At 43.8% G+C, this 11,581-nt stretch overlaps 1 protein-coding gene and 1 pseudogene across 2 annotated transcripts in view; both read right to left on the minus strand.

Moving 5' to 3' along the window:
• Positions 1–3,285: 3,285 nt before the first annotated feature.
• LOC311224869 (heat shock protein 30-like) lies at positions 3,286–3,855 on the minus strand (the record flags this gene model as incomplete). The annotated part of the gene is made up of 1 exon (XM_084310004.1): positions 3,286–3,855. The coding sequence occupies one exon, from the start codon at positions 3,853–3,855 to the stop codon at positions 3,286–3,288; it is 570 nt and encodes a 189-aa protein (XP_084166130.1).
• Positions 3,856–5,325: 1,470 nt separating this feature from the next.
• Positions 5,326–11,581, minus strand: part of LOC311224880 (heat shock protein 30-like) — a 6,970-nt pseudogene continuing 714 nt past the window's right edge. The window contains exon 2 of the transcript in view: positions 5,326–5,822. The product of the transcript in view is annotated as a heat shock protein 30-like (transcript). The remainder of the gene's footprint in view (positions 5,823–11,581) is intronic.

The raw sequence follows: 11,581 nt of genomic DNA on the forward strand, positions 1-11,581 counted from the left end.
CCTCAGGGTATTCTTGTTTACCAGAGAGGAGATCCGGTACAAGAATCTAGTTCGTTGGTTGACTTTTTTTATTACATTGGATGCCATTTTGTCACAGGAAAGATTTGCCTCTAGGATGGAGCCCAGGTAGGTAATTTCGTCTTTCCTTGTGACAATATTGTCACCCACTGTAACTGAGAAGCCGTCGGTCTTGCTGAGTTTGTTATTTGAACCGAAGAGAATGGACTCTGTTTTGCCCATGTGTAATGATAGTTTGTTATCAGCGAGCCATATGCAGATTTTGCCTAGTTCCGTGCTGAGGGTTTTTTCAACCTGCAATTTGTTCTTGTCAGAGACCAGCAGGGCTGAGTCGTCCGCAAACAGGAACAAGTTGCAGTCACAGGCTGACGACATGTCATTTGCATAAATTAGGAAGAGTAGCGGTCCTAGTATGCTTCCTTGTGGAACACCACAGCTCACTGTGAGGGGGGGGGATAGAGTACCGTTTACCTCTACCATCTGTTCTCTCCCCTCCAGGTAGGATTGCATCCAGCTCACTGATAGGCTATCAAAACCAATTGCTTTTAGCTTGTCCATTAGAATGGAGTGATTGACAGTGTCGAAGGCCTTTTGTAGGTCCAGCATGACCATGCCGCAGTATTTGCCAGCGTCCACCTCTTGTTTGATGTGGTCGTTAAAATAGAGGAGGCATGTGTCAGTGGAGTGGGACGTTCTGAAGCCAGATTGGAATTCGTAGATTAGGTTTTTTTCCGCCAGGTACTTTTCGACCTGTTCGTAGACTATTTTCTCCATGACTTTCGAGATGGAGGTAAGAATAGAAACAGGGCGGTAGTTGCCTGGGTCTAATTTGCTGCCCTTTTTGTGTAGAGGGGTCACTCTCGCAATTTTGAAGTCCTTGGGGACGTGCCCCTGTTTTATAGAGAGGTTTATTATGTGTGTGATGACTGGGGTGATGGCGGCTGCTGCGTCTCTGAGGAATTTGGAGGGGATGTTGTCATGGCCAGTGGCCTTGTTAGGTTGGAGGGCGCTCAATTTTTTGAGTACCTCATCGGTTGTTACCATTTCAAGTTTGAAGTCGTCTTTGTGGACCCCTAGGTTTTTGTAGTATGCTACTATGTGTTCTACCCCATAATGCCCTGAGTGGGAGGGTAGTTTGTTTACCAGTGTTGTGGCTATGTTTGTGAAGAAGATGTTTAAGTAATTGGCTACATCCAGCTTGTCTGTGATGAGCGTGTTGTCCGTCTTTATGTTTATGTTTGAGAATCTGGTTTTAAGTTTTTTACTGCAGCCTAGTTGATTATTGAGTAATTTCCAAAGTTCGCGGGGTTTGTTTTTGTTTTCCTCAGTTTTGTCGTTGATGAAATTTCTTTTTGCGGTTCTGATCATGGTGTTTACGTCATTTCTTAGTCTGTTTCTTTGGATTTTTAGTTCAACCACGTGGGCTTGGAGTTCACTGTTTGAGCTTTTGGAAAGCTTTGTCTGACTTTTATGAAGTTCAGAGCATTTTTTGTCTCTGGTTTTCATAGCGGCCAGTATTTCAGTGTGCATCCATGCCTCAGCGCGATTTTTAACCCTGGTGGTTCTTATCGGTGCCATGTTGTTGAGTATTGCTGTGAATTTGGTTTTGAATCCAAGCCATGTTTCTTCAACCTGTGTACCACTGAGCTCATCTGACCAGTCCAAGCTCCCCAGTTCTAGGTTAAAGGCCTCTCTAGAGTAAGTTTTGAGGTCTCTAGATGTGACTGTTTTGTGACAGCCGGCCTTCTGTTTTAGCTTTTTGCGGGTACAGAAAATCATATAATGATCACTTAACCCGCATGCTATCACCCCTTTACTGGAGATCATGGACTTGTCAGAGGTCAAAATGAGGTCAATGGTGGTTTGTGTCGAATCGCATACCCTTGTGGGTTGTGTGATTAGCTGGCTGAAACCGTGCAGGGCAAACATGTAAACAAACCACTCGTCTTCTAAAATTGGAATGGTCCAGAATGACCTAGTCAAGTATATATATAGATTGTGTACTAGCACATAATGTTTATGCTATTATTAGTGGTGTGTGTGTTCAGAAATACTTAACTATTTAATCACAATATTGAAGACCCTGTGTGACCAATTAATCATGATGTCACAGTTATACAGTTGGACTAGGAGTCATGTTCTTATTTATTTAAAGTACAGATTAGATTAGACATACAGTATGATGACTGTTCTATTCATTTTTAACCTTAGTATGAAAATATTAGCCAGATCTATAAACCTTCTCATTGCACACAGTCAAAACTTTTTACCCCTGAATTCTAAGTTATTTTTCACTAAACATTAAATGTGCCTCAGTTATTAATTACAGTGAGTAGTTTATTTAGTAAACATTTCATTATGGGAATTAATATCCAACACTCTTTACTCTGCAAGACTACTAACTGATGTGGAGACAGAAGAGAGTTAATCTGAAAGAGAAGAGAACAATCCATCACTCCATCTTCAGCAGGTTAAAACCAGTCAAGTAAAGAAGCCTAGCCTTCACTCTACCACCAGTTGACAAATGAGGACCATCAGATAAAAGGATGTAGGCACGGCAGGAGACTTTGATAAGAGTCACCCTACAATACATTTGAAGATCAGGGTGAAAATCCTATGTAAAGGAACACTCCAATATTTTGGGAAATACACTTATTTGCCATCTTCCTCACAGTCAGACAAGAATATATGGATTTCATCTCTGTGTGTCAGTTTTGGTGTTGTTGGAAGTTGTATTTCTTCACTTTTTATTGAGCTAGGCTAGCTGCTCCCTACTGCGTCCAGTCATTGTGCTAAGATAGGCTAGCATGCACCTGTAACTCTTACTGGGGCTACTAGACACACAGAGATGTAACTGATATCAATCTTCTTGTCTGACTCTGGGGAAGATGGCAAATACGTGTATTTCCCAAAAAGTTTATGTGTTATTTTTATATTTTATTCAGAAGTTTTCTCTCAGCATCCTGATCTAGGAAATGACTCATCTTGCAACTTTGAGCTGAATTAGATCAACCACTGTTCCTGAAATCATACATGTGTACACCCATCATCTTTTAGGTGAATATTTCTCTCACTGAAGTATATATTATGGTATTAGGCCTATGGATGAAGGATTTAGTAACTCCACCATGGAATGAGTTTACTTAATAAAGAGGAATAAAAGCATTATGTAGATACACTTGGTAGTGTCAGTGTGCATGAGAGGTCATCAGCCCCAGGTGTGTTGTGCTGGGACCTCCCCTAAGGTCAGCCCATCATCTGACTCTTTTACTGTGGTGTTGGTGTCTTCTTCTCCAGGCAACATCTGATGGCAACCTCTCTCTCAGCCTCCTCAGCAGATGGAGGCTTTGCTGCCTGGATGTGGAGCCTCCCGTCCTGAGCCAGGGAGCAGGTGACGGCCTCAGGATCCACCCCTTCAGGCAGATCAAACTCCTGTCTGAACTCCTGCCATCTGTAAGAGTAGGAGCTTTTCCCCTCCCCCTGCTTCTTCTCTGTCGTCCGACTGACTCTCAGCTTCCTGCCCACCTGCTTGACAGACAGCTCCTCTGGGGAGAAGTCTTTAGTGTCCAGGGTCAGGGCAAAGCTCTCTCCCTCTTTCTCCAGCCTGTAGGAGACTGGCTGGATGGCCACAGAGGCTGGGACACGCTCCACCTCCTCCAAGATCTTCTGTTGAAGTTTGTCCAACAACTCCAGACTGCTGTGGAGCGTCTGCATGTTTCTCTGCAGTCTCTCCCGCTGGCAGGGAAGAGGTGAGACCTCTGGCCAGAGACTGCTCACTGGCCAATAGAAGTCCATGAAGGGGCTGAGAGAAGGCTGGAATCCACGGTAGTGCAGCATCTTCACTGACTGTTGAGTCCTCTTGTTGTGATGGAAGGCTGGAGTGTGTTCAGTGTTGCTTCTGTTGCGTTGTGTCTCAGCAGTGGGACTGTCTCAGCTTTTATATTCTGCCTCTGGGAGTTCCAGTGTCTTCAGGAATGTTCCTGTCATTACCACAAGTCTCCACTGGGTGGCAGCCTCACTGCAGGTGATGTAAACAAACCACTCCTCATCTTCTAAAATTGGAATGGTCCAGAATGACCTAGTCAAGTATATATATAGATTGTGTACTAGCACATAATGTTTATGCTATTATTAGTGGTGTGTGTGTGTTCAGAAATACTTAACTATTTAATCACAATATTGAAGACCCTGTGTGACCAATTAATCATGATGTCACAGTTATACAGTTGGACTAGGAGTCATGTTCTTATTTATTTAAAGTACAGATTAGATTAGACATACAGTATGATGACTGTTCTATTCATTTTTAACCTTAGTATGAAAATATTAGCCAGATCTATAAACCTTCTCATTGCACACAGTCAAAACCTTTTACCCCTGAATTCTAAGTTATTTTTCACTAAACATTAAATGTGCCTCAGTTATTAATTACAGTGAGTAGTTTATTTAGTAAACATTTCATTATGGGAATTAATATCCAACACTCTTTACTCTGCAAGACTACTAACTGATGTGGAGACAGAAGAGAGTTAATCTGAAAGAGAAGAGAACAATCCATCACTCCATCTTCAGCAGGTTAAAACCAGTCAAGTAAAGAAGCCTAGCCTTCACTCTACCACCAGTTGACAAATGAGGACCATCAGATAAAAGGATGTAGGCACGGCAGGAGACTTTGATAAGAGTCACCCTACAATACATTTGAAGATCAGGGTGAAAATCCTATGTAAAGGAACACTCCAATATTTTGGGAAATACACTTATTTGCCATCTTCCTCACAGTCAGACAAGAATATATGGATTTCATCTCTGTGTGTCAGTTTTGGAGTTGTTGGAAGTTGTATTTCTTCACTTTTGATTGAGCTAGGCTAGCTGCTCCCTACTGCGTCCAGTCATTGTGCTAAGATAGGCTAGCATGCACCTATATCTCTCTCTGGGGCTACTAGACACACAGAGATGTAACTGATATCAATCTTCTTGTCTGACTCTGGGGAAGATGGCAGATAAGTGTATTTCCCAAAATGTTGATGTGTTATTTTTATATTTTATTCAGAAGTTTTCTCTCAGCATCCTGATCTAGGAAATGACTCATCTTGCAACTTTGAGCTGAATTAGATCAACCACTGTTCCTGAAATCATACATGTGTACACCCATCATCTTTTAGGTGAATATTTCTCTCACTGAAGTATATATTATGGTATTAGGCCTATGGATGAAGGATTTAGTAACTCCACCATGGAATGAGTTTACTTAATAAAGAGGAATAAAAGCATTATACACTTGGTAGTGTCAGTGTGCATGAGAGGTCATCAGCCCCAGGTGTGTTGTGCTGGGACCTCCCCTAAGGTCAGCCCATCATCTGACTCTTTTACTGTGGTGTTGGTGTCTTCTTCTCCAGGCAACATCTGATGGCAACCTCTCTCAGATGGAGGCTTTGCTGCCTGGATGTGGAGCCTCCCGTCCTGAGCCAGGGAGCAGGTGACGGCCTCAGGATCCACCCCTTCAGGCAGATCAAACTCCTGTCTGAACTCCTGCCATCTGTAAGAGTAGGAGCTTTTCCCCTCCCCCTGCTTCTTCTCTGTCTTTCCACTGACTCTCAGCTTCCTGCCCACCTGCTTGACAGACAGCTCCTCTGGGGAGAAGTCTTTAGTGTCCAGGGTCAGGGCAAAGCTCTCTCCCTCTTTCTCCAGCTTGTAGGAGACTGGCTGGATGGCCACAGAGGCTGGACACGCTCCACCTCCTCCAAGATCTTCTGTTGAAGTTTGTCCATCAGCTCCAGACTGCTGTGGAGCTCCTGCATGTTTCTCTACAGTCGATCCTGCTGGCAGAGAAGAGGTGGGACCTCTGTCCAGAGACTGCAACACTGTATATATCATATACATTTATCTATATCAGTATGGATATATCTGCATATACCGGTATACAGTACCTGTATATTACAATTTTGTACACTGTATATATACTTTATCTGTTACATTTACAAGATACTTTAATGCCACACAACGATGGTTGGTGGTAATTGTTTGCGGTACAGTTTGCTAAGCACTGGGACATCAACATGAAACATCAGACATCAAACGCCCCCCTCCCACCTCCCAATCCCCACAATAAATACATATATACATAAATAAATACAGGACAGTCACAACTCACATGTAACAGTGTCAGTCAGTGACGGATGCTTGCCCGTCTGTGCAAAGGGGGGCGGGCCAGGGTGTTCAGTGTTCGGACTGCTGTGGGGAAAAAACTGTTTGTGAAGCGTGTGCAGGGCCGCCTCAGGGGGTGTGCGAGCAGTGCGGTCGCACAGGGCCTCGTGGGAAGGGGGGCCTCGCAAAAAAAAAATACAAAAAAAAATTTTTTTTTTTTTTTTTTTTTTTTGCGAGGCCCCCCTTCCCGCAAGGCCCTTTTTCATCACAGACCTAAAATCTAGTTTTGCTTATATGCTTATATATTTCACATTAGACACGTTTGTAGAATGTGTCTGACTTGTTCCTGGGTCTGCAGTCCTGCAGACATACTCACTATTGGAGCTCAGCCTCTGGGGTTCTGCAGCAGACATACTATTGGTTTCAACGAAGGGAGTGGTTTTACTTACATCATGTGTAGTACGCCGGCGTGAGTCAGCTGCGTTTGACTATTTCGCGCGTGCAGCTTTTGACTATTATGCTTAGTTATGCCAGCCAAGACGAAGAAAGAGGTCGGTCATTATCAGTCGGTCGGTCACCAAGGAACGTTGACGAAAGGCCTCTCGCTAGCGGGACAAATGGCCGGAGCCTTGTCATGGTATAGCCATGATGATGTCGGCTAGTAGCTAGCTTAGCTAAAGGCTAACTAGCGTTAGCTAACCTATTCAGAGGAGCGAGGCGAGGCGAGTGGATGTCTTTTCAAAAGAAGGAGAAGAGAACTTGTGAGCAGATAAATCTGTTAGGCAGCAATACGCCGAAAGGTGTCCAGTCTGCCGGAAAGTACTCGAAGAAGAAGAAGAAGAAATTACACCGTGGGCCAAGAAAGTCTCCTTCCAACTTTACCATTGGCGCCGCGTTGATACTGCGTTATGGTGAGTCAACCTATGATTATATTCCCGCCGTGGACCTGACCTATCTCTCTTTCTCTCTCTCTGGAGCCAAACTGGTCGACTAGCTAATATAGTACTACTAGTAGCTAACGGTGTGTGCCTGGTGAGAGCACCTGGCTGTATGTAGCCGCATAGCTTGTTAGCTGTTAGCTAACGCAGAAGCAAGCTATGCGGCTACATACAGCCAGGTGCCTGATTGAGCTAACTGTTAGCCAGTTAGCTGTTTAGCGTCAGCTGGGAACGTTCGTTTGATGCTATCAGTTAGCCTTGAGAATAGCAGGCCCTGGCACTCTGACTACGACATCATCTTTGACAGAAGATGTAGTCGGGCCTGCACCATGACAAGGCTCTGGCCATAGCTTATTTGTCCCGACAGCGAGAGGCCTTTCGTCAACGTGGAGACCTGTGTTGCGGCCTTTCGCCCTGCGTTCCTTTTCTGCAGGTAAGATTAATGAAAATGTCATGACATTACCCCACTCTTCCTTCCTTCCCCTCCCGAATGTTTTGTTAATAACGATGTTTTTTTCCAGGCAAAACATATGCTACTTCACAACATTTGGAGATACGACATGTGCTGTGTGTGAATGTCTTGGTCGTTTGTGTAGCTTGGGTAGCGTTGGGCCGTTGGCCAAAGCTGTGTGTGGCCTGGTGTCACAGTACCTGGCTAGCCTATTTAGCTGATGTCGGCCATTGGCTCCTTGCTGCTTTGGTTTCTCTGGTATAGACCCTCTTCTTGTTGGATTTAAGTGTTGATCTTTGTCCTTTTGAATCTCTCATACATGCTCTAGTCTCTCTCTAACACACACACACATGACAAACACACATGTTCTCTCTCTCTCTCTCTCTTTCTAACACACACAGTCTGCCTATGGCGGCCTTTCTCGATGGCTAGGCTGTGCTCAAGGATCTTCAGTCACAGTGCTCAGGTATTCTGCCACTGTGTACTCTCTGTTTAGGGCCAAATAGCATTTCAATTTCTTTCCAATGTGTCTCTCTCTCTCTCTCTCTCTCTCTCTCTCTCTCTCTCTCTCTCTCTCTCTCTCTCTCTCTCTCTCTCTCTCTCTCTCTCTCTCTTGGATTTAAGTGTTGATCTTTGTCCTTTTGAATCTCTCATACATGCTCTAGTCTCTCTCTAACACACACACATGACAAACACACATGTTCTCTCTCTCTCTCTCTCTCTTTCTAACACACACAGTCTGCCTATGGCGGCCTTTCTCGATGGCTAGGCTGTGCTCAAGGATCTTCAGTCACAGTGCTCAGGTATTCTGCCACTGTGTACTCTCTGTTTAGGGCCAAATAGCATTTCAATTTCTTTTCAATGTGTCTCTCTCTCTCTCTCTCTCTGTACACTGTATATTGACTGTAGAACGGGAGCTCTCTCTCGCTCTCTCTTTTGCTATATGTTGACTGTATCATGCCCCGCCTCGGGCAGCGCTATTATTTAAGAATATGTTGACTGTATAAAAAAAAAAAAAATATATATATATATATATATATATATATATATATATATATTTTTTTTTACCTTTGGGGGGGGGGGGGGGGGGGGGGGGGGGGCTCGCGTTAAATCTCGCACAGGGCCTCGCATTTCTCCCAGGCGGCCCTGAGCGTGTGTGTCTGGTTAAAATGGACCTGTGGCGACCTGAGGGCATGCGTTGCAATAAGTGGTGTGCTCTGGTTAGAACTTATTTTCATTCTACTGAACTTGTGCAATATGATGACAATACATCTTAATCTAATCTGATCTAGGACGTTTGTTGTGAGAGTCAGTGTGTCTGTTTAGAGAAAATAAAGCATATGCTCCAAAAATTACTTTAGTTAGTCAGTGTTTTGTGCAAACCTCCCATTTACTGCACTTCATTTTACACTTACTGCACTTCAAGCGCCATCTGTTGGCAAAATTAGAGTTGGTCCGACCGTTTTGAGGAAGTCCCCGCCCCAGCGGAAAGTACCTCAAGCCCGGGCTCAAAAGAATCCAGAGACTCAAGGGCTGTTCAAAAAGGAGGAAAACATCATCTGTTTGGGATATATTGTGTATAGCCATTAGGGTGCTGGAATGTTATTATGTTAATCAATTGCCATCCAGAGTGGAGGGGGAGGGGGGGGGGGGGGGGTTGTAAGATTAGGGTGTTGCCTGCTTCTTTAAGGCTGAGGTTACACCTTTCGTATCATCTTCGTATTGTTTTCTTATACGTATCGCCGCGTATCGCCGCGACATCATGCGCCTCGAGTCACACTTTCGTTTTTTTTTTCGTTTTTGTCAGCCAAGCACACTGATGTAGTACACTGCCAAAGCAGTAGGTGGCAGTAGGTGGCAAACATGAAGGCAATTTCAACCAATCAGAACGAATGTGCCAATACACTTCCTGGTGGAAGCTCCAGCAAAAGAAAATGTCAATAAGGCAGGCGCCTATGCCGCGCCACCATCTTGCTTTACTCAATGCAGCAATAATTTTTCAGCAAAGCCTAATAAAAGTGCAATAAACAAAACGGATACATTCACTGTGTGTTCTGCCTGTCATTTGTTGATGAAACAAAACTAACATCAACACAAGTGACCACCAATAGCGGATAGTTTAGGCTAAAAAACGATCGGTAGCATTGTAGCATTGTTAGCTGCATGCTAACGTCAATGGAGTATGCCATTATAACAATATAGCATTGTGGCTAGAAGCTAACGTTAGCTCACGCTACTTAGCCAGCATCAAAACTGATGATATCGCGAGCTATCAGTAGTTAGATAACATTAGAGACAACGCTGTGTGTATTAAACAAAGGTGAATAGATGACTGGGCCATTTTGTTTAATGCTTCTTAAGTTGAAAGAGGAACTCTGAGCTAACAGGGTCTGAATCCTGATAGCTCACGTTAGCCAGCTGCTCATGCAATCGGTAATGCTAGCAGAATGAATGGATGTAAACTTTATTTAACATATTGCATATGGGTACAATACAATACGGCTCAATACAAACAATTGTTAAGGGAATGCAGACTGTTGTAGCTTGGACTGGGGTCCTTATAACAATAACTTGACAACACATGGTAGTCAACTGCTGGAGCGTGCTGACTACACGCTGTTGTCGAAGCGTTTTTTTTTCGTATCTCCAAACGCAAACACAATTTTGCGTTTCAGCCGTATCCACAAAAAAACGCCAAAAAACGCATTTCTGTGTAGATAGGACATGAAACGTCGTCAAAAACGTATAAAAAAACGCCAGGAATACACTAGTCTAACCATAGCCTAAGAGTGATGCATTTTATTGACACAACTCCTCAAACTGACACTAGAGGAGGCATTACAGTGTAACTCAGACCCTAGCTGGTCTCGACAAGTCGACAACTTCAAGTCACCAGCACAGGCACAGCTGTTGATGAGCCGCAGGCTGCGCTCAACCCTCCCAAGCAGCAACCAACAGCTGCAGCCAGGGGTAGTCAGCCCCAAAGATGGACATGACAAGCGAGTGCAGAGACAACAGCACCAAAAGAGATACTACGACAAGTCAGCTAGACCAGGGGTTCCCAAACTTTTCAGGCCGGGGCCCAGAAAATAAGGCGTCAGAGAGCCGCGGCCCAATGCACATCGTCTGGCTTTTTTCTTTTTTCTTTTTTTTAGGCGACCGATTTTTTAAGCCAAATATCACTTCAATCCTATTAAGTTAGTTCAAGTTAGTTATTCATTTATATGTGCTATTTATGAGAGGGCTAACTTGTTGCAAAATAATAATGATAATAATCATAGCCTCATTAAAATACTATTGTTGCTTTGGTTGTTTTCAGCGTTTTATGTGCATAATCTGTTATTTAGTTTGAAATGTTCGTTGAAATAAGTAGATTTTTCGTTTTTGTTTATTTATTAAGTTAATATAAAACCATATAGTCACATTTTAGAATACAATAGAATAGAATTTTAAAATACAACTAGAAACACTGTCCTGGCCTGCTTCTAAGTTCAGTGGCCTGACAAAAAAAAATTAAATAAAAATATTTTTTTTTTTTTTTTTTTTTTTAATCATCTCGCGGCCCATCCGTGGCTGCTCGCGGCCCACCTTTGGGTCGCGCCCCCGACTTTGGGAACCACTGAGCTAGACCACTGCCCCCACTACACAGTGGAGAGTCTGTCAGACTCCAAGAGTATGGATGCTGGAGGCCAGCAGTAGTCATCCAGCCAGCCGACACTGTGTTCATACCACGTTCGCACCCAAGATGGACAAGAGTACCGCCGTAACCGCAAGCACCTAAGGGACACAAAAGAAGAAGACTGTTAGGCAAGCAACGGTCTGCCAGACATAGAAGGCATAGATCACTCACCTGATACCAACACCCCTGAACTGTCAGATGACTCAGAAGCAAACTCAGCTTCATACCACACCAGGTCAGGCCGAGCAGTAAAGCCTCGGGACATACTAGACCTGTGAATGTACAGGGTGTAGGCGGATCACTGCCCTAAAAAAAAGAAAAAAAGATAAATGTAACTTAAATACTAATGTT

Source organism: Notolepis coatsorum (assembly GCF_963971535.1).
Source record: "Notolepis coatsorum genome assembly, chromosome: 1".
NCBI classification, from domain to species: domain Eukaryota; kingdom Metazoa; phylum Chordata; class Actinopteri; order Aulopiformes; family Paralepididae; genus Notolepis; species Notolepis coatsorum.